Source organism: Cajanus cajan, chromosome 2, assembly GCF_000230855.2.
Source record: "Cajanus cajan strain Asha chromosome 2, NIPB_CcT2T_4, whole genome shotgun sequence".
NCBI classification, from domain to species: Eukaryota; Viridiplantae; Streptophyta; class Magnoliopsida; order Fabales; family Fabaceae; genus Cajanus; species Cajanus cajan.
Genome location: NC_138518.1, coordinates 30,271,625 through 30,291,984, shown reverse-complemented (window position 1 = coordinate 30,291,984; position 20,360 = coordinate 30,271,625). Strand labels below are relative to the sequence as shown.

The following is a 20,360-nucleotide window of genomic DNA, read 5'->3' as shown; positions in this document are numbered from 1 at the left end:
TAATAAAAAACTTTAATCGTAGATGAATTTTTTATTTTTTAAGTATGGTAATTATGAGATTTTAGCCCTCTAAATTTTAATGAAACAATTTTAGTTCCTCAAACACTATAATTGTGTGATTTTAATCATCAATATTAAAAATTTAATAATATTTATTATCCTATCCCACATGTCATGAAACTTATAATAAGAGAAAAATCTATTGACTTTAAACATCTGTTGACTTTTGGAATATGTACTTATTTTTGTGAGACAAGTACAATTTTTTTATATGATAACAAAAACAAAATATCTTATTTTTGAGAAAGAAATCCTCGTATGCATTCGGAAACTAATTTTTTAATTTTTAATGAATTTCCTCAACTAGACTAATATAAAATACGAGGCTGATGCGTTAAGAATGATAGAGATTTTTGATTAATTTTCTTTTAATATATTTATTAGATCATCTTAATTATCTAATATATTTATAGTTCGTAAAATTATATTATCATATACTAATTTATATTTATGAAATTATTAATTTATCCATAAATATAATAATATTATTGATATCAATTTATTAATAATATTATAAAACTAATAATATATATAAATTTTATTTATTTAATAAAAATAAATATATACAATTTGATTCATTAATAAAATTATATATATATATATATATATATATATATATATATATATATATATATTATAGGATATGCTTTTGTGTATTTTTTAATAGAGTAAGAAAGATTACGATATCTTTGTCTCAAACATGAAATCACAATTGAATATACTACTCTATCTTTATAAAGATGGATTCAGTGAAAAGAAATTATATCTTCATAAAAAATAAAAGTATGACATGAAACCATTGTCATTATATATCTATCTCAACCTTTAATACTAGACCGATTCTAATGTCTTTTTAATTATGTATTATTATATTATTATGAGTATATAAATTGGCATGTAAATGTACACAAAATTATATATAATAATAATTAATTTTTTTAATCATTTGAGAGTATATAAACGTGGCGTGGTTTTACCGTAAAATTTCCTATAATTAGAGGCGATTGACAATATTATTTATGCAAATAAATGAATGTTTGGAAATGTGGGGTCCTGGTGTGACCTTGTACCAAAACATACCGAGCATGATGGAGCGTGGTTTGATCTCAAACCACATATAAAAACTTTAAGCCTACATTAGGTGTATGATTACAACACCAGCTTTACTTTCAAATTTAAATAAAGACTTTATTACCTTCAACGTGATAGAAACGAAAAACGATTCAGAGCTATCCTACGAGGCTGAGGAGAGGATAATATGGATTCCCTTTACTTTCTTTCCCCTTAAATCATTATTCATTGAAACACGTAACAAGTTGACAATATAATGAACACGGATTTATGGAGAAGAGCACAAGAAATGGACGGGCTTACATGCCTTGAAGAAACAAATCATTTCTACTTTCTAGATGTGTAATCTCTACAATGGAATATTAGCCTAGTTGAGGAAATTCGTTACCAACAAGATTCACAACCAAGCCAAAATAATCACCCTAGCTATCAAGAAATACGAGCTGGAAAGCAACTTGCATTTAATTCAGCACTTGATTATACAGAAGTTATAATACACGTACATATACCTCACCCTTTACGTAACCACTAACCACAATAAAAATAATTGACCCATAGTTACAAAAAAGTCAATACAGTTGTTATCCTGTGAGCCCCATAATATATATATTGATGTAGTTGTTTATAAGTAAAGCTGTTCCACCTGGTCCCTAAAATCTTATATCATTTACAATTTGACAAGTTGTTTGAAATCTTCATCTCCCTATCATCTGCACTCGTCATCTGCACTCAATTTTAAAGAAGCTGCTCCACCACCAGACAGTTGAACTACAAGCTCTGACTTTGATTTTTTCCTGTAATCACAGCCGATTATCATCGTTCTTCAATAATTAATTAAGAAAATCAAATACTTAGGCACTTTCCCATTGGTTTGCAGTCTGCTCAGAGTATGCCACTTAAGAAGCCCCTGCAAGAGATACACACACAATAACCAAAAAAAATTGCTTGACATAACTTGCCATATAGGGGTAAGAACTAATAATGGTCTGAGGATAAAGTTACTAACCAAATCCCTGAGGCTTTCCTAGTTTCATTACTGCAAAATTGTCAGACAAATAATTCAATGGAATTCTATTTTGTCAAGCTTAAATGCTACAAAAGAAAGTTAGATAAGATGGAGCAAGCTTGTAACTTCTAGCTCATAAAAATAACACATCAGTTACCTTGGTTTTCCTTGAAAAGCATCGTTAATTTCATCTGTGGTAGGCCTCTGTGGAAATGTAGACAAAATAACATACTTCTCCTTTCCAGGTGATTCATCTACCCTCTTGTAAAGCTCATATTGGTATGGATAAGTCATCCTAAATCACAATAAGTGAATTTAGAGTACCATACTGCGTGACTACTACTGGCAGAAGATAGAAAATGTCTTTGTATTTTGACCATATCAAACAATTAAATATCTAATTTGGTTATTTCAAGCAATCTAATCATGATAACGGTGTTATACTTTCTACATTGTTAATTCCTTCACCCAGTCACCCCTTGCATTGAAGGAAAAGAAAATTTTACACCAGCCGGAGGAAACGTGAATCAATTTGGTTTGTTTTTATGAACATATGGAAACACAGTCTTCAATTATTTTTTTTCTCTCTAGTTCCCAAAAATCCATTTTTCTGATCATTTAAAGTTTTGAGAGTATTCAGTGAAGCAAGCCAAGACAGCATGGAAGTTCAATGTTATCTTTTCTCAGTACACTACGCCTTCTTTTCTTATCCAAGTCAGTCAGTGACACATAAATTAATAAAAAATCTTAATGATGCATATATGTTACTGTCTAACCTGATAGCTCCCATGATGGGATACTGGGTTCCTGCATAATACAGAAGCCGAAAGAAGTAGCAACTTTCAAATGATGCTGCATACTTGAGTCTCTGGTCCCTCCCCATTGTCTAGTGATTAAGAAGGCAAAGTTATAACCATACTTTTTCAAGAATAAATTGATATCTTCAACTTGCTGGTTTAGTACTCACTTGCATAATACCGCTAGAACCAGGCAAATCCTAAATTCATAGAACTGTGTCAGTTTTATTAATGAGTATAACAGAATGTAAAGATATTGTTTAAAAAGGGGTTGAAAGTTGCAGTATAAACATAAAATGATCCTCAGGAAGACCAAGCAACCAAAGATATTCTATGCTTCTACGAAAACTAAACTGTCTGAATATATTCTATACTTGTAAGGTTAATACGGTTGTTGGTTTCACCACCTAAAAACAGTAATAGTGTAGAACAGATTAGCAGAAAAGTATCAAGATGTAATTTACTCAATTTTGCTAGAAAAGATGTTGTAATTAATACAAGCATTCAAAAGTGCACCTCATGGTGCTACACCGAGTTCTACAAAGCAGTCTGTCACTGTAAGGTGATTCTTAACATCTAAGAATTGAAATCCAAAAAAGCCTGTGTTACGAACCAAATTCACAAAATATAGAAGAAACAAAGAATGTTTTGTTGCAATCTAACCCTTCTTTGGAACAGTGGGTTCCTAAAGATGATGAAAAGAATTATAGAATAAAACTCGGGTCTTCAACAGCTTGCTCTCTCCCACAACCAAATGTCACTTAAAACGTCCCCTGTCCCACCCCCACCCCCAGCTGTAACAGCTCTAACTTCCTCCCAACATTTCGTCAGTTTCAGGTCCACTTGAATAGGGTCTAGACTTCTTTCTATTTCTCCTTATACAGACACACTTAATAGCTGGTCTAACAGTCTATTGCCCAATTCTATCAAAAAATGAAATTGCCTCTAATCATGACAAAGCCAATCTTCCTTTCAGTAGTTTTATAGAACTAGTTAGTTATTCAAAAAGGTAGAAATAATTAAAAATCACTTATCAGCATGCAATTGAAGATACTAGGCTAAACTATTTGGCAAATAGTTTCTAACTCTAAGTGTAAACTGGTTATATGAATCCCATCTTACAACGAAGTTTGGTCAACTAGGCATGTTACGAAGTTGACTTAATACTGAATCAGGTTTAGATCATTCTTATTTCGTTAAGTCATGACAATTTGAAAAAAAAAGCTGTAAATCATAAAGCTATTTCATGAAATAGATTTGAACTGTAATATAAGAGCTTGGAACTGAACCTTAAGCCTAGCATTGATTAGGATAACTGGTCTGTGTTCGGCAGCATTGGTCATGGCTCTTAGATCCTGTATTTACAACCTCAAATATTAAGAGAAAAAAGAGAGAACAGCATGATGAAGTTGAAGAAAGCATGCCAAAATCTATCAAGAAAAAATGGAAGGAAAAAAGGCCTCAATAGATGTTATATCAGTAAAATATGTAAAATTCTCATTCTATCCACTTACATCAATAATGCAATTCCCAACAGCATTTTGAGGAGCCACCAAGATATACATGTCATCTTGCTCCTCAACCTCTGCAGCACCTGAAATTGGAAATTAAACTCTAGATATTAAGATTTAGTGGGTGTTTGGTAACACATTTAGGATCCATGTACACTGTAAAATCACATTGCAAACAACACAAAAGTAACAATTTGTTGCTTCAAGGACAAGGATCCATGTTGAGTGCAAATCAACGTGTTACAAAACACACTGTTAAGCTAGACTCTGGGATACAAAAATCTAAAGGTGTGCAGCAGGTAAATACAAGGGCATTGATATACATTATCAAAACTGTAACAACAGAACCATACAAAGTACAGCTCATTGATATACCTATAGAACCAATATTGATGAAGGTTCCTTTTGCTCCATAATCACCCCAATCCATGAACTCTAAAATCTTACGAGTTCCAGCAAGCTGCAAAGGCATTCCAGCAAGAGCACCTTCTCCCATCGACCCTTGTACACAAACCTGCATGATGAAGATAAAGAAATTTAAATAAAAAACATTGTGTCCAACAATTACAGACAATAGTACAGTTATACCATTTAATTCTCTGGACAATGAAAATAATATTCTTGTACCATTTTATTCTCTGGACGATGAAAAAATATTCCATGTCAAAACAAAAGGAGCAAGAAAGATACCTTAACCCGTTTTCCATCATCAGCAAAAGAAAGGGCAAGATCTCGAACAAGTTCCATCAAGGTACCTATTCGATACACATCCTGTAAACCACAATGAGGTCAAATCAAAGACAGTTATAGGAAATGAAAATATAAAGATGTCCATACCATTTCTGGGTTCAGTTCAGGAATGTTGATATCAACCTGTTTGATTAGGAATTACAAATAAAGCAGATATCAGCATCGGATCCAAGGGAATTAAAAATAGTACCAGTCAGCATACATGGTAAAAGCTTAATATTTTCCGTCTGACCTTCCTACCCTTCATTCACCTCAGTAATCAGTTATGTTATTACTCTCTCTAACATAGAAAGAATATTCTGCATGCAAAAAGAATGTTGATTCTTATTACTTTTTTTTTTATATATATATTTAAATATGCAACGTTTTTCTTGGGACAGAATAAGTAAGAATGGAAATGGTTAAAGGTATTGCAAATGCAAGGATCTAGAGTCACTCAAATAATAGGAAGCATCAACTAGTTGCAGATTTTAGATAATAGTTCCATACCTTCAACCTAGTTTTTCCATCATTGACAGCTCTTTGTGTAGCTTGTAGCACATCATCATAGAAATATTTCCTGATTTCCCGAGAATGGGGAATGTTATTTAGCCTAGTAGGAATCCCTCTCCACTTATCCTGTAACAAGCTAAGGCAAAATAAGAAACAATGTACAAAGAAGGCTTTCATAGCAGATAGGAGGAAAGTTTTTCAAAATAAAGAAACAAATGCCTTTTAATAAAGTACAACCATCTACCTGGCTCAAAGATGTCTGTCCTTTCTTTGTATCAAGAATTGATTTTTCTGAATTAAAAGAAGTTAGTAAAGGATCTTAAAAAATATGATTAGTTCCTGCTTATTGCATATTAAACCCCATGTCAATATGTCCAAATGTTATTAGCATCTCAATCAGAAAGAAATATGTGCTCCCGCATATCATAACAAAACTAAATAACAGGACTTCAAAAGTTATGCTTAATTGCACTTTTGGTATCTCTGCAATAAGTAACTGCAATTTGAGTTTCCCACTAACTTTTGCTTGAATTCTATTTCTCAATAATATACTTTTGCCTAAATTTAACCCCATATTTTTTGAATTGTTACATGCACATGCCTTTTTTAGTTTCCGTCTACTTAATAACTTCAATCCTCATTTTCTACTCAAAATCTCTAAAAACTAAATTAATTAAACCAATCAAAACCCTCCTTTTCCTCGAAACCCACCAATCAAAACATTATAATTCACCAAAAATTAAAAAATTCCCCTTCTTCAAAACCCCAATCCCACTTACAAAATTCATTAAGAATTTTGATCATGTTCTTACCCAATTTCCAGATTCTGAACTAATTACATAATTTCATATCTTAAGATTTTCCTAGTGCCCTAATTATTTGACCAGAAAAAAAGGTTTTGGACGGTTTTAGGTAAATGATAACTTAGAAAAGGGTTAGATTGACAATTTAAAAATTGGGGAGTTAAGTTCAGATGAAGAATTATTATAGGACCTAAATAGCGCGTTAACTAATATGGAAGGAACAAAATGCAATTAAGCCTGGAATTTTTTTATTAAATACCATTTCAAGATTGAGAATATGGAACACACATCCACTTGAGTTGATGAATGACATGCCTTCAAAATACACAGGTTCATTTGGTTTCAGAAAATATTATCTTATCTTTTTTTTTTTTTAAATAATTAAAAAAAGGCCACTTTGCTTTCACTGTTTTCTATACAAAATTTTTAAAACCAGAAAAAAAAAAAAAAAAGTGGAAACAAGGTGATACTTTTGTAATTATTTGTGAAAAAAATAACGAAAATAGAGAAGTACTTATGAAATTAAACAGACTCTAAATTTTCAACCCCTACAAATATGTCATGGGTGATGTTTGACATATGCTCTTGAAGCTTCATACCTCCTGATTTCATTATTTTCACTTTATCCTGTTGCAATTGAGATAATACAGATTCAATTTCTTTGAAAACTTTTTCTTTTGAATGGCTGCCATCAATCTGTGCATATGACAAATAAGTTAAATGTGAGTGATTGTCTCACTAGTTCACATCAAGACATAAGACAGACAGATGAGAATGTGAATAATCTCCAATGACCTTATGTGCTATGTTTGAGTAAGAGGAAGATGCTGCTTCTGCATTTTGCTTATAAATGTTTAGGCGAGATTTGACCTGGAAAGCAACAGACAAGCATACACAAGGTACTTCACAAGGACACTAGATCCACTTAGTTATTAATAGGAAAAATGTAATCTTAATAACAATACAACAGAAGCACACTAAAGCAGTTTTTCTTCTTCTATAAGACTAGCTAAATGGCTACATAATATAATTTTCTGCAACTAAGCATTGAAATAAAAAAAAAAATATGAATGTAATTTCATATTATGGATATGAAGTATAAACAAGCCCAGTGAGACATAAAAAAAAAATAGAGAAGGTGGTCTAAAACGAAAAGAAAAAACAACATGCTTAGAACATGACATTGCAAGCTCATGAATACAATTTAGTGCTGTTAAGAATTACATGCACCAATCCTTTAGAATTCCTCCCTTTACTAACATCAAGTCATCAATGATAATTCACCTGTTTATATATCTTTTGGACCCCAAATGCTGTTACTAGAGAAGGAAATTTGATGAAGAGTCTCAAATTTAGAAGAAATCATATGTTTTATATATTATTTTAATCATAAGATACATCACTTTTATACACGAGCCTGTTGACTATTTTAGGAAATAGGAACAGCCTATTCTAGGGGACAAATCCTTGTGATTGTGGGATTGTTATTCTAGGGAACAAATCCTAGCTTGGATATAATTCTTTCACCTGTTTATATATCTTTTGGACCCCAAATGCTGTTACTAGAGAAGGAAATTTGATGAAGAGTCTCAAATTTAGAAGAAATCATATGTTTTATATATTATTTTAATCATAAGATACATCACTTTTATACACGAGCCTGTTGACTATTTTAGGAAATAGGAACAGCCTATTCTAGGGGACAAATCCTTGTGATTGTGGGATTGTTATTCTAGGGAACAAATCCTAGCTTGGATATAATTCTTTCAAAGTTACAGTTGTTCAACCCTTGGTGAGTATGTTTGCAAGTTGACCTTGAGTGGACACATATGGGGTGCAAATCAAGCCACTGTCAAGCTTTTCTTTGATAAAATGTTTATCCACCTTGATATGTTTAGTTCTATCATGCTGTACCGGATTATGGACTATACTAATTGCAAATTTATTGTCACAATATAACCCTCATAGGTTCATCCCATTTTATCCTTAAGTCTTCCAATATAATCTTCAGCCATAACAATTCACAAATTCCTTGGGCCATTGCTCGAAATTCTGCTTCAGCACTAGATAGCTACCATACTTTATTTTTTGCTCCAAGTTACTAGGTTTCCACCAAGGAAGGTGCAATATCCATTAGTTGACTTCCTATCCACAACTGAATCCGCATAATCAACATCTGTATATGCCTCTAGACTAACATTCTTGTTTTGTTTTAACAAAATTCCTCTTCTTGGAGTCCCTTTTAAATACTGGACAATTCTAAGGGCAGCTTGTAAATGTGCTTCCTTTGGTTGGTACATAAATTGGCTAACTAGGCTCACGGCAAAGGCAACATCTAGCCTAGTGTAAGATAGGTAAATGAGTTTGTCCACAAGCTTTTGGTACATTTCCTTATCCACAACAACATCCTCCTCCGCACTTCCCAACTTTATATTTGGGTCAATTGGTGTACTTGTTGGTTTGCAAGCTGACTTACCTGTTTCCTTAAGCAAGTCAGTAATGTATTTTTGTTGAGATATGAAGACCCCTTTCTCGGAATGGGCCACTTCAATCCTCAAAAAATATTTTAGCTTCCCTAAGGTCTTGATTTCGAATTCCTTGGCAAGGCATTAACTCAACCTTTGCTATTGCTTTTCATCATTCCCAGTTACAATGATATCATCCTCATAGACCAATAGTATTGTTACTCCCCCTAAATTAGAATTCTTGATAAATAAAGTGTGGTCCCCTTGGCTTTGTTTGTATCTAAGGCTTGTCATGACTTTAGTGAATCTCCCAATCGTGGTTTGCTGCCACTGACAAAATTACCTTAACCATGTTCATTTTGGAAATTGGTGCAAAAGTCTCCAAGTAATCCACTCCATATGTTTGAGTGAACCTGTTAGATATAATTTTATCTTATGGTTATTTTATCTTATGGGCCTAGGCCCACTACTTTGTATTTAAACACATCTTTTGCTTTGCAATACACAAGGAATATGTTCTCTTCATTCACCATCACTCTCAACATGGTATCTAGAGCCTAATCCTTGACCTCCCGGTGGACCCACTGTTCATCGGTGCCCGGAAAACGTGTCTCATTCCGTTTTCCGGCTACCCACCCTGTCGTGTCTCATTCCGACAATTTTTTCTATTTTTTAGGGTTTTCTTCGTCACTGCCGCCGCCGTCCACCGCCGCCGCCGTCGACTTTCCGGCCGGCGACCCACCCACCCAGGTCGCCCTGCTCCGGCGACTCACCCGCCACCATCGCACGCGCCCTCACGCGCCGATCTCCTCCTCGCGCGTTTTCTCTCTCCTCCACGCCGGCCGCCGCGCGTGGCGGCGCGTCCGGCCACCTTTCCGGCAGCGACCACCGGCGCCGGACTCGCCCAGACCCCCTCTACCCCGATCTGTGATTTGTTTTGTGATCGGTCATCGTTTGTCACGGGTCTCTTCCTTCTCGGGCCGTTTCTTTCTCTCTCCTGTTGCTGTTTCTCTCTCCTATTACAGCATCTATGGCTTCCTCTTCCGCTGCTCGGCCTGACTCTGCTATTTTCACTAATTATGTCAATGTCCCTCTTTCCATTGACAAGTTAGATGGCACCAATTATGATACTTGGGCTTCGGATATCAAGCTCTGGCTTAAGGGACAGGATTATGTTGCTCACCTTACCCAGACAGCTGCTTCTATTGATGAGAAGGATCGTCCTCGTTGGTTGAAAATTGACGCTCAAATTTGTAGTATCCTTAAGTCGACCATTCATCCCTCCTTAAAGCAAATTTTTCGTGCCCATGAGACATGTGTTGATTTATGGGAACAAGCCCGAGTGTTATACACCAATGATACTCAACGTCTCTATGGTGTGTGTCAACATCTCCAGAATATCATCTCTCCCCGACGCCTTGATGGTTCCATGGCTGAGTATTTGGGCAAAGTTCATGGCCTCCTACATGACTTCAATGAACTTTTGCCTCCTGCTGACACTCCTGCCAAGGAACTAGAGCAACGCCAAACATTCTTTATGTTGATGGCACTGTATGGGCTTCCTGATGAGTACTCTTCCATTCGTGATCAGATTTTGGAATCTCCGACCGTGCCTACCTTGAACTCGGCTTGGTCCACTCTGTTGCGTGTGCACTGCAAGTCTTCCCCTGACATCTCTTCTTCCGCTACCACTGGCGACTCCTCTGCTTTGGTGTCTCAACGTGATGATCGTCAGCGTTCTCGCAAACCGGGCAAAGGTCGTCCTAAGTGTGATCACTGTCACAAACTGGGTCACACAATTGACCGTTGCTATGTCTTACATGGTCGTCCCCCTCGCCCTGCTAGTGCCGTTGCCCACACTGCGTCTCCTGTCTCGACTGCATCTGGTGCTACCCCCTCTGACAGTTCTGGCTCTGGGCCCCCAGCTCTCTTCAATGACTTCCTTACATGGTATGAAGAACGTCAAGCTTCCAATTCCACTGCTTCTGTTGCGCACACAGGTCCTTCGTTTGTTGGTCTCACTCACTCCACCTCTCTTGGCCCTTGGGTCCTAGATTCTGGTGCTACCGATCATATTTCTGGTAATCGGTCTCTTTTCTCATCTCTTTCTACCTCTGCTTATTTACCCTCTATCACTATGGCTAATGGTTCTCGCGCCACATCTCATGGTGTTGGTACTGTCCATCTTTCTCCTTCTCTCTCCATTGACAATGTCCTTTATGTCCCAGAGTCTCCCTTTAATTTATTATCCCTTAGTCGTCTTACTCGTTCTCTTGATTGCCTTATTTCTTTTACTAAAGATTCTGTTTTCTTACAGGACCGGAGTTCGGGACGGATGATTGGCACCGGATGTGAGTCTCATGGCCTTTATCACCTACGCACCTCTGCTCCTGTTGGTTTGGTGGCGGATTCCCCTACCCTCATCCATGCTCAATTAGGTCATCCTAGCCTTGCCAAGCTTCAACACCTTGTACCACGTCTGTCTAAGTTGTCTCAGTTGTCGTGTGAGTCGTGTTAGTTAGGCAAACATAGTCGTAGTTCTTTTTCTCCGAGTGTCCACAAACAAGCATCGTCTCCTTTTGCTTTAGTTCATTCTGATATTTGGGGGCCGAGTCGGGTCCCGTCCACTTTAGGATTTCAGTATTTTGTCACTTTTATTGATGATTACTCTCGATGTACTTGGTTATTTTTAATGAAATCTCGTTCTGAATTATTTTCCATATTTCAATCTTTTTATAATGAAATTCAAACTCAATTTGGTGTTTCTATTCGTACTTTTCGTAGTGATAATGCTCGTGAATACCTTTCTCACTCCTTTAAAGCCTTCATGGCTTCCCATGGCATTCTTCATCAGACTTCTTGTGCATATACCCCTCAACAAAATGGGGTGGCTGAGCGCAAAAATAGACACCTTATTGAGACCACTCGCACCCTCTTACTTCATGGTCACGTTCCTCAAACTTTTTGGGGTGATGCTCTTCTCACTGCTTGTTATCTCATCAATCGAATGCCATCTTCTGTCCTTAACAACCAAATACCTCACTCTATTTTATTTCCCTCTCAACCTCTCCACCCCCTACCTCCTCGCGTCTTTGGATCTACGTGTTTTGTCCATAATCACAGTCCTGGCCTTGACAAACTCTCCGCTCGGTCTCATAAATGTGTCTTTTTAGGGTATCCTAGGTCTCAAAAAGGGTATAAATGTTTCTCACCCTCCCTTCGTCGCTACTTAATCTCAGCCGATGTCACCTTTCTTGAGTCTTCTCTCTACTTTTCATCTACTTCCTCTTCTCCTACACCTGTCCTTGCCCTTTCACCCTTACCTCTTGTCTTTGATACTCCTCCTGTGTCTGCTGTGTCACCCGACCCACCACCTCCGCCTCCACTTCAAGTTTATCATCGTCGGCAACGCTCCAACCTTCCCATTGGACCCTCACCCGACTCTACTTCGGTGCCACCTCCTTCGTCTCCTCCGGCCCAACCACTTGAGTCTGACCTCCCTATTGCCCTTCGGAAAGGTAATCGTTCTACTCGTAATCCTTCCCCTCATTATATTACTCTGAGTTATCACCGGTTATCCCCATCCCAATATACTTGTCTTTCTTCTCTTTCTTCTGTGTCTATTCCTAAAAATGTAGGTGATGCCTTGGCCCACCCTGGTTGGAAACAAGCCATGCTTGATGAACGGTGTGCTCTTCAGAACAATGGTACTTGGGATCTTGTTTCTCTGCCTCCTGGGAAGTCTGTGGTTGGATGTCGATGGATCTTCACAATCAAGGTTGGTCCTGATGGCACCATTGATCGACTCAAAGCTCGTTTGGTCGCCAAAGGTTATACTCAAATTTTTGGATTAGACTATAGTGACACTTTCTCTCCTGTTGCCAAGATGGCCTCTGTCAGATTATTCTTAGCCATGGCTGCTCTTCGTCGTTGGCCTCTCTATCAACTGGATGTTAAAAATGCCTTTCTTCATGGGGATTTGCTTGAGGAAATTTATATGGAGCAACCTCCTGGGTTTGTTGCTCAGGGGGAGTCTTCCGGTTTGGTATGTCGTCTCCGCAAATCACTTTATGGTCTTAAGCAGTCTCCAAGGGCATGGTTTGGTAGATTCAGTACTGTAGTCCAACAGTTTGGTATGACTCGAAGCGAAGCTGATCATTCGGTCTTTTATCGACATTCCACTGCTGGGTGCATCTACTTGATAGTGTATGTTGATGATATTGTTCTCACTGGTAGTGATCATCATGGCATTTCTCAGATAAAACAACATCTTTGCCATCACTTTCAGACAAAAGACCTTGGTAAACTTAGGTATTTCTTGGGGATTGAGGTAGCGCAGTCTACAAATGGAATTGTAATATCTCAAAGAAAGTATGCATTGGATATTTTAGAGGAAACTGGGCTAATGAATTCCAAGCCCGTTGATACACCTATGGATCCTAATGCTAAACTTCTACCAAGTCAGGGGGAGCCTTTCTCAGATCCTGAGAGATATAGAAGACTGGTTGGGAAATTGAATTATCTCACGGTAACTCGTCCCGACATCTCTTTTGCAGTTAGTGTGGTGAGTCAATTTCTCAATTCTCCATGTGCAGGACATTGGAATGTAGTCATCCGCATTCTGAAGTATATCAAAGGTGCTCCAGGAAAAGGTTTATTATATGGCTACAACAATCATACCCAGGTTGTGGGATACTCAGATGCAGATTGGGCAGGCTCTCCCTCTGACAGGAGATCCACCTCAGGCTATTGTGTCTTTATTGGCAATAACTTGATTTCGTGGAAAAGTAAGAAGCAGAATGTAGTGGCAAGATCTAGTGCAGAAGCAGAATACCGTGCCATGGCCTCTGCTACGTGTGAGCTTATTTGGCTCAAACAGTTGCTTAAAGAGCTGAGATTTGGCGAAGTTTCACAGATGACTCTCATATGTGATAACCAAGCTGCCCTGCATATTGCCTCAAATCCAGTATTTCACGAGAGGACCAAACACATTGAAATAGATTGTCACTTCATTCGTGAGAAGATTTTATCTGGGGACATTACTACTCAGTTTGTTAACTCTACTGATCAGTTGGCAGATGTCTTCACCAAATCATTACGGGGTCCTAGGATTGATTATATTTGTAACAAGCTTGGTGCATATGATCTATATACACCAACTTGAGGGGGAGTGTTAGATATAATTTTATCTTATGGTTATTTTATCTTATGGGCCTAGGCCCACTACTTTGTATTTAAACACATCTTTTGCTTTGCAATACACAAGGAATATGTTCTCTTCATTCACCATCACTCTCAACAGAACCCTTTGGCCACAAACCTCACTTTATACCTCTCAATAGTCCCATCAACCTAGTACTTCACCGTATAATCCCATTTGCACCCAGCAAGTTTTTCCCAAGGTGGTAGGGTGACTAGCTCCCAAGTATTATTTTTTTTCCAATGCCTCCATCTCCAACTCCATGGCTTGTTTCCAATTTTGTTAGTTAATGCCTCAAACACAAAGGAGGGTGTAGTTGTGGTGTTTAGGCTTGTGAGAAAGGTTTTATGGGTAGGTGAGAATTTTTCAAAGGATAGATAATTTGTCAATGGTAAGGTTGTTGTTTGGTGCAGGTTCTGGTTCCTTTTCTAAGGGCAATTGGGAGGTCTAGGTTATGGTCCACCTGTGCAATTGGTTTTTTAGAAAGAAATTCATCACACTCAGCAGAATTAGAGTTTATAGGATCAAAAGGATTTACCTCATGTAATGATGTAGGGTTGGATTCTTGGACATGAGTAGATCTTGGAATGACCTTTCCTCTGCGTGTGTACATCAGATTTTTTTCCAAATTTTGTATCATCGTATGACCCAGTTGTTGGTCCTACACCTACTACTGGTCCTATTGGTGCAGGGATTTGATTCTCCTTGTTCCTCTTCAGCCTCGACTTCATAAATAATAATAGTATTTTTTCCAATTTCTGATTTAACAATAGCTTTTCCAATTTCTGGTCCATAGGACAGATTTGGTAGTATGAGAGGCTCATCTTCTTCTCTTAAATTCTCCCCCTGATAATGAGGTTGGTTAAAGTAACTCACTCATTTATTGAAAGTAACATCCCTTGACACAAAGAATTTTTGGAAAGGAGGATGAAAGCACTTATATCATTTTTGTGTGGTTGAGTATCCTAAGAAAACACACTTTATTGCCCTTGGATCAAGTTTTCCCCTTCCATTACTATGAACATGTACAAAGGAGACACACCCAAAAGTTTTAGGTTGAAGTTTATTTGTTGGGGCTATATGTGGATAAAATGAGTTCAGGACTTCCATAGGGCTTTTTGAGGATTAAACTATAGAAGGTAATCTATTAATTAAGTAAGTGGCAGTTAGTATGGCTTCCCTCAAAAAAATTTTGGAACATTATTTTGAAAAAAGAGTGCTCTAGTTTGGTCTAGTAAGTGCTCATTTTTCCTTTTTGCGATCCCATTTTGTTGGGGTGTGTGTGTACGCAAGGATTCATGGATTATCCTTTCCTTTTTGCAAAAAGAATTTAGAGTATGATTGAAGTAATCTTTGGCATTATCAGACCTAAGTTTCTTGATGTTGACCCTAAATTGAATTTTGATCATTGAAACAAACTATAAGAAAACAGAGCTAACCTTAGATTTGTGTTTAAGAAGGAAAAGCCATGTTACGGTTGTTACCCTTGTACAATCATCTATAAAGGTTACAAACCATTTAGCACCTAAGATATTAGGAACATTAGAGGGGCCTCACACATTTGTATGAACAAGATAAAATGGAGAAATGCTCACTTTATTGTTAACAAGAAAAGGTACACGCTTGTGTTTGGTAAACTCACACACCTCACAATGAAGACTCCCCAAATTTAAATTTTTAAACAAGAAAGGGAACAGTAACTTTATGACCCGAAATGAAGGATGTCCCAAACAACAATGAAACAATTGAATTTTTTCTTTGCTGGCCATGGAGGACTCAAATATCAGATAGTGACTCTCATCAAGCAAATTTGAATCTTCCATGTAGTAAAGACCATTCAATTCTCTAACATGTCCAATCGTCCTCCCTGATTTTTTGTCTTGCAATATACAAGAGTTGTTATGAAATACAACATTACATAAGAGGTCCTTTGTAATTTTTTGGATAGATATCAGATTTGTGGACAGTTTAGGGACATGAGGAACATTTTTTAGTTTAGAGATTGGTGTCATATGGTCTGTGGCTCCAAAGTCTAGAATCCAATAATGAATGAAAGGTGTATTTGAGACATTAAATCCAAAAGAAAATGGGAACTCACCAGAGTATGTCAATGAACACGTACCTGTGGGTTTCTCCAATTTACTAAGCAAAAAACTTACCTTCTCTAACTCCTCATGGTTGAGTTGGATGGGTCCTTCTTGACTTTCTAGACCAGCAGCAACATGAACCTGCCCCCCTCTCCTTGGGTGCCTCCTTTGTGTCCTCAATCTTTACTTTGAGGTTTTCCATCCAACTTCCAACATTTGTCCCTCGTGTGGCATGGCTTGTTGTAATAGGTGCACCATACTCCTTCATTTTTCTTCTCCCCATTTGAAAGAAGGCTTGCTTTCTTTTGTTCCACAACCATGACTGTTGCTCCTTCAACAATCATAGTTGAACTATTAACAGTTGGGGTCTCTAGCATTAGGCTCCTTCTACTCTCTTCACTTCGAATAATTATGACTACTTCATTGAGTTTAGGAACCTTCTCCTTTCCCAATATTTGGATTTTGACTTGATCATATTCTTGGTTTAGACCTACCAAGAAGTCATACACCCGGTCTTGTTCAATGTATTTCCTTAGAATTATTGAATCCTGAGAACACTTGGCCTTTATGATCCTGTAATGGTCCAGTTCCATCCATAATGATTTGAGTTGATTAGCATATTCCATGACAGTTTTAGTGCCTGTTTGGCTGCCATAGATTTTAACTTGACCTCATAAATATGGGCAGCATCATTTGCCTTAGAGTAGGTTTCCTCTATTGCAATCCATATTGCCTTTGCAGAATTGAGGAACATGCATGTATCGTTGATTTCCGGAACCGTTGAGTTCCCTAGTCATGCCATGATCATGGAGTCTTCTTCATCCCATGAATTGAATCTAGCATCTCCTTTAGCAGGGGCATCATCAATTAGATGGCTGACCTTTCCTTTCCCTTTCAGGACGGTCTTAGTAAGTTTTGACCATTTGAGATAATTTTTTCCATTCAATGATAGGCAAAGTGGACATTCTAGAGTTCACCCACATTCTGGAACTTGTTGTCTCCATTTTCTATGACTGAATTTATAATTTCAACCATTACAAATATGTGCAATTAAGGTATAGAGAAGCAGACCGATTTAGGGCCTGGAACAGTAGGGAAGCACACAGCAATGAAAGATGTGATGAGCATTTGGGATCACACAGCAATGAAATTCTAGGGTTGCACAGCAATGAAGGTTGTGATCACATGATCAGAGGCTCCCAAGGATTAAGAGCTCTTATACCATCTCAAATTTAGAAGAAATCATATGTTTCATATATTATTTTAATCATAAGATAAATCAGATTCATACATGAGCCTATTGGCTATTTTAGGAAATAGGAACAGCCTATTCTAGGGGACAAATCCCTGTGATTGTGGGATTGTTATTCTAGGGAACAAATCCCTATAATTGTGGGATTGTTTCTAAATATAGAAACCTAGTATTAATAACAATATACAACAAATATAAAGAATTAAAATACAATAGGAATAATATCTAAAACTTCCTAAAATATATTTTGATAAAGACAATGGTTTACCCCCACCAAACTTATTGCAAATTTGCAATATTTAGAGGAAGAAACCAAATCTCAAAGAGTAATATGTAAATGCAGCACAAATTGAACTGTTCATGCATATGAATGACATTATAATACAATTATGCCGAGACTGATAAAACTTCCTTCTCGATTCAGTTGAGAATACAGTCTTAAAAATTAAAATATGACAATTAAGATCTTTAAATTCTCTTGAACATTCTGATCAAACTTGTCATACAACAATTCAAAATTTTGTCCATGGCAACAAGTATTAAGGAGATCATTTCATGTTGAATATATCCTTTCCAGCTACCAATAGTATAAATAACAAATAAATTTTCAAATGATACAGCTTATGTTCAGTACCTACAAAGAGAGCCACAAAAGGAAAGGAGTATAATATATCGTACCTTCTCTTCAGTGTCATCAGGTCGAGTTACCAACCTTGCTTTGATTTCTTCATCCTGAGGTGGAAAAAATTTTAGATGATATATCTTCCCTGTCACTGGGTCTAATCTTCTACCAACACATCTGTCGATCAGAATTTCATCAGGAACCTGAGTATTAGAAAAATTATCAACTTAGCAAGGAAGATGAATCTATTAATTTCTAATTAACATCTATATATGTTGCACACAAAACTCTAGTATTACGATAAGAGTTTGTTTGGATAATGTCTAAAAGGGCATTTGAAAACTTCTATGCGGAAAATAAAGAGTATTTTTCAGCAGAAATTTTTTTAAAAATCTTTCTGGACTTGTATTTCAACAACAAAAGCTGTCCAAGTCATATGTTTACCATAAATAGGTTACATTTGTCCAAACAATGTGAAACTATAGAGTGAAAAAAAAAAAAAAAACAACTTATTAAGCTTACACAAGGTTGTAAATTACGGTTGTGATCACAACTGAAATTTTGTTGCAATAATTAATGTTGCAGAAAATTGCAAACAAATGTGACTGGGCCTTCATGTTGCATTCCATATTTTAAAATCTTATCTTAAAAAAAAATTGCTAGTCACACACTCTTTTTCTAACTCTCTCTACCATTGGTCGACAGGAATTTGTTAGAAATTATAAATGTTGGTATGCCCCGACTAATTCAGGACACTAATCGACTCTTATCATTTTCTAATAAGATTCCGTGAATAATAGATAAAGTGTGACTAGCATTCCTCTATAAACAAATGCAAATTTTGCTGTTGAGATTCTGAAAGAGGAAAAATAAAATAAAATAAACGTTTGACATACATCTAAAATGATATACACATCGGGCCGTATCTGCATTTTCTCGAGACTCTGCGCTTGGCCCAAACTCCGAGGGTACCCATCAAGAAGCCACCCCTTTTGCTTTGCATCATCACGAGACAATCGTGCCGCCACCATCTACAAAAGGGTTCAAAGTAAGCAAAGCATGCATTCAACATTTCATTTTGATGGCACGAAAAGTGAATAAGAAATAACAAACTCCAATCCAAAGCGACCAAACTTAGACAATATCATACAGCTGTCACAATTTCATCAGGAACCAAGTGACCCGCGTTCATGAACTCCTTTGCTTTATTTCCAATTTCAGTCCCAGCCGCTACTTCTGCTCTTAGCAAATCCCCCGTTGATATGTGCACCAATCCAAACTGCACAACAATTTTTTATTACTACATAAAATACATGATTTCTTTATTTTATTTTTGATACATAATTAATTGAAAGGGTATGGCATGTGGTGGTAACGAACCTTTTGGACAATCAATTCACATTGTGTGCCTTTGCCCGAGGCAGGTGCACCTGATATCATGACCTTGAGAGGCTCGCGTGTGGAACAATTCACTTTGAGTGTCTTGATAGAGAAAATGACACGTGTAAGGAAAATTCATGGAAGATGAACAAATAAAAGTAAATAAATAAATGGAACCTTGGGGGTTAATGGAAATTGGGTGTGGCAGCGGAGGCCAAGAGGTCGAGTGTGGAAGGAGAATTGGCGGAGAGGATGATGGGTGGAAGAAGAAGACGGAAGGGGTGTGGATAGAAGAGAAGGAGAGGGGGTGAGAGTGGTGCGGTGGTGGAAGGAGGTGGGTGTGGAGCTCAACATTGTTGCTTTGAGATAATGTGACACACAGACTCTGGTTAGTTGAGTGGTTCACGTACACTCACAGACACAAAAGTAACAAATGTCTCTGCTGCTTTTTTCTTTAGCATTTAGCTCGAGACAATTATCCCCGATAATCTTACATAATTTTGGTGGATCACATTTCTAAATTTCTTATTTTTTAAAAAAAATTGTTTATGAAATTAGTGTTACAGCTAGTTTTCAAACTTTCATGAATTTGAGTTTTAGAGAGATATGTTAAATTGAGATTTTAAAAAATAATTTTAATTTAAAAAAGATAATTTTAATTTTGTGAATTTAATTGATGTTAAAAGATTTTGTAGAAATGTCATGATTTCTAATTTTTTTTTTGAAAAATTTTAAAAACTTTAATTTTAATAAAAATTTTGTAATTCAGATTTTAATGCATTTTGATGGATTTATATTATAAGACTTTAAAGGATTTTATGGATTTTATAAGAAAATATGGATTTGCAATATTGCAAGATTTAA

The 20,360-nt window shown here is 36.7% G+C and overlaps 1 protein-coding gene across 1 annotated transcript; it reads right to left on the bottom strand.

The window, feature by feature from the left end:
- Positions 1-1,572: 1,572 nt before the first annotated feature.
- Positions 1,573-19,936, bottom strand: LOC109808216 (adenylate kinase family protein). The gene is made up of 19 exons (XM_020371114.3): positions 19,674-19,936; positions 19,497-19,598; positions 19,267-19,395; positions 19,013-19,147; positions 18,173-18,319; positions 7,286-7,360; positions 7,090-7,186; positions 5,932-5,978; positions 5,685-5,813; positions 5,283-5,318; positions 5,136-5,216; positions 4,821-4,959; positions 4,449-4,528; positions 4,224-4,289; positions 3,105-3,134; positions 2,914-3,023; positions 2,295-2,432; positions 2,138-2,167; positions 1,573-2,038 (listed from the first exon to the last, which is right to left on the bottom strand). Exons 1-19 carry the CDS (start codon positions 19,848-19,850, stop codon positions 2,014-2,016), a joined length of 1,773 nt encoding a protein of 590 aa, XP_020226703.1. The 5' UTR covers positions 19,851-19,936; the 3' UTR covers positions 1,573-2,013.
- Between the last annotated feature and the right edge of the window lie 424 nt (positions 19,937-20,360).

What these genes read in the sequence shown, in the direction of transcription:
- LOC109808216 (XM_020371114.3), bottom strand. Translation starts at nt 19,850, where the DNA reads ATGTTGAGCTCCACACCCACCTCCTTCCACCACCGCACCACTCTCACC. An exon ending in CTGATGACACTGAAGAGAAG is followed by an intron (nt 7,361 to 18,172) that starts GTACGATATATT and finishes GTTGCTTTCCAG; the next exon opens with GTCAAATCTCGCCTAAACAT. An exon ending in ACTCAAACATAGCACATAAG is followed by an intron (nt 7,187 to 7,285) that starts GTCATTGGAGAT and finishes TCATATGCACAG; the next exon opens with ATTGATGGCAGCCATTCAAA.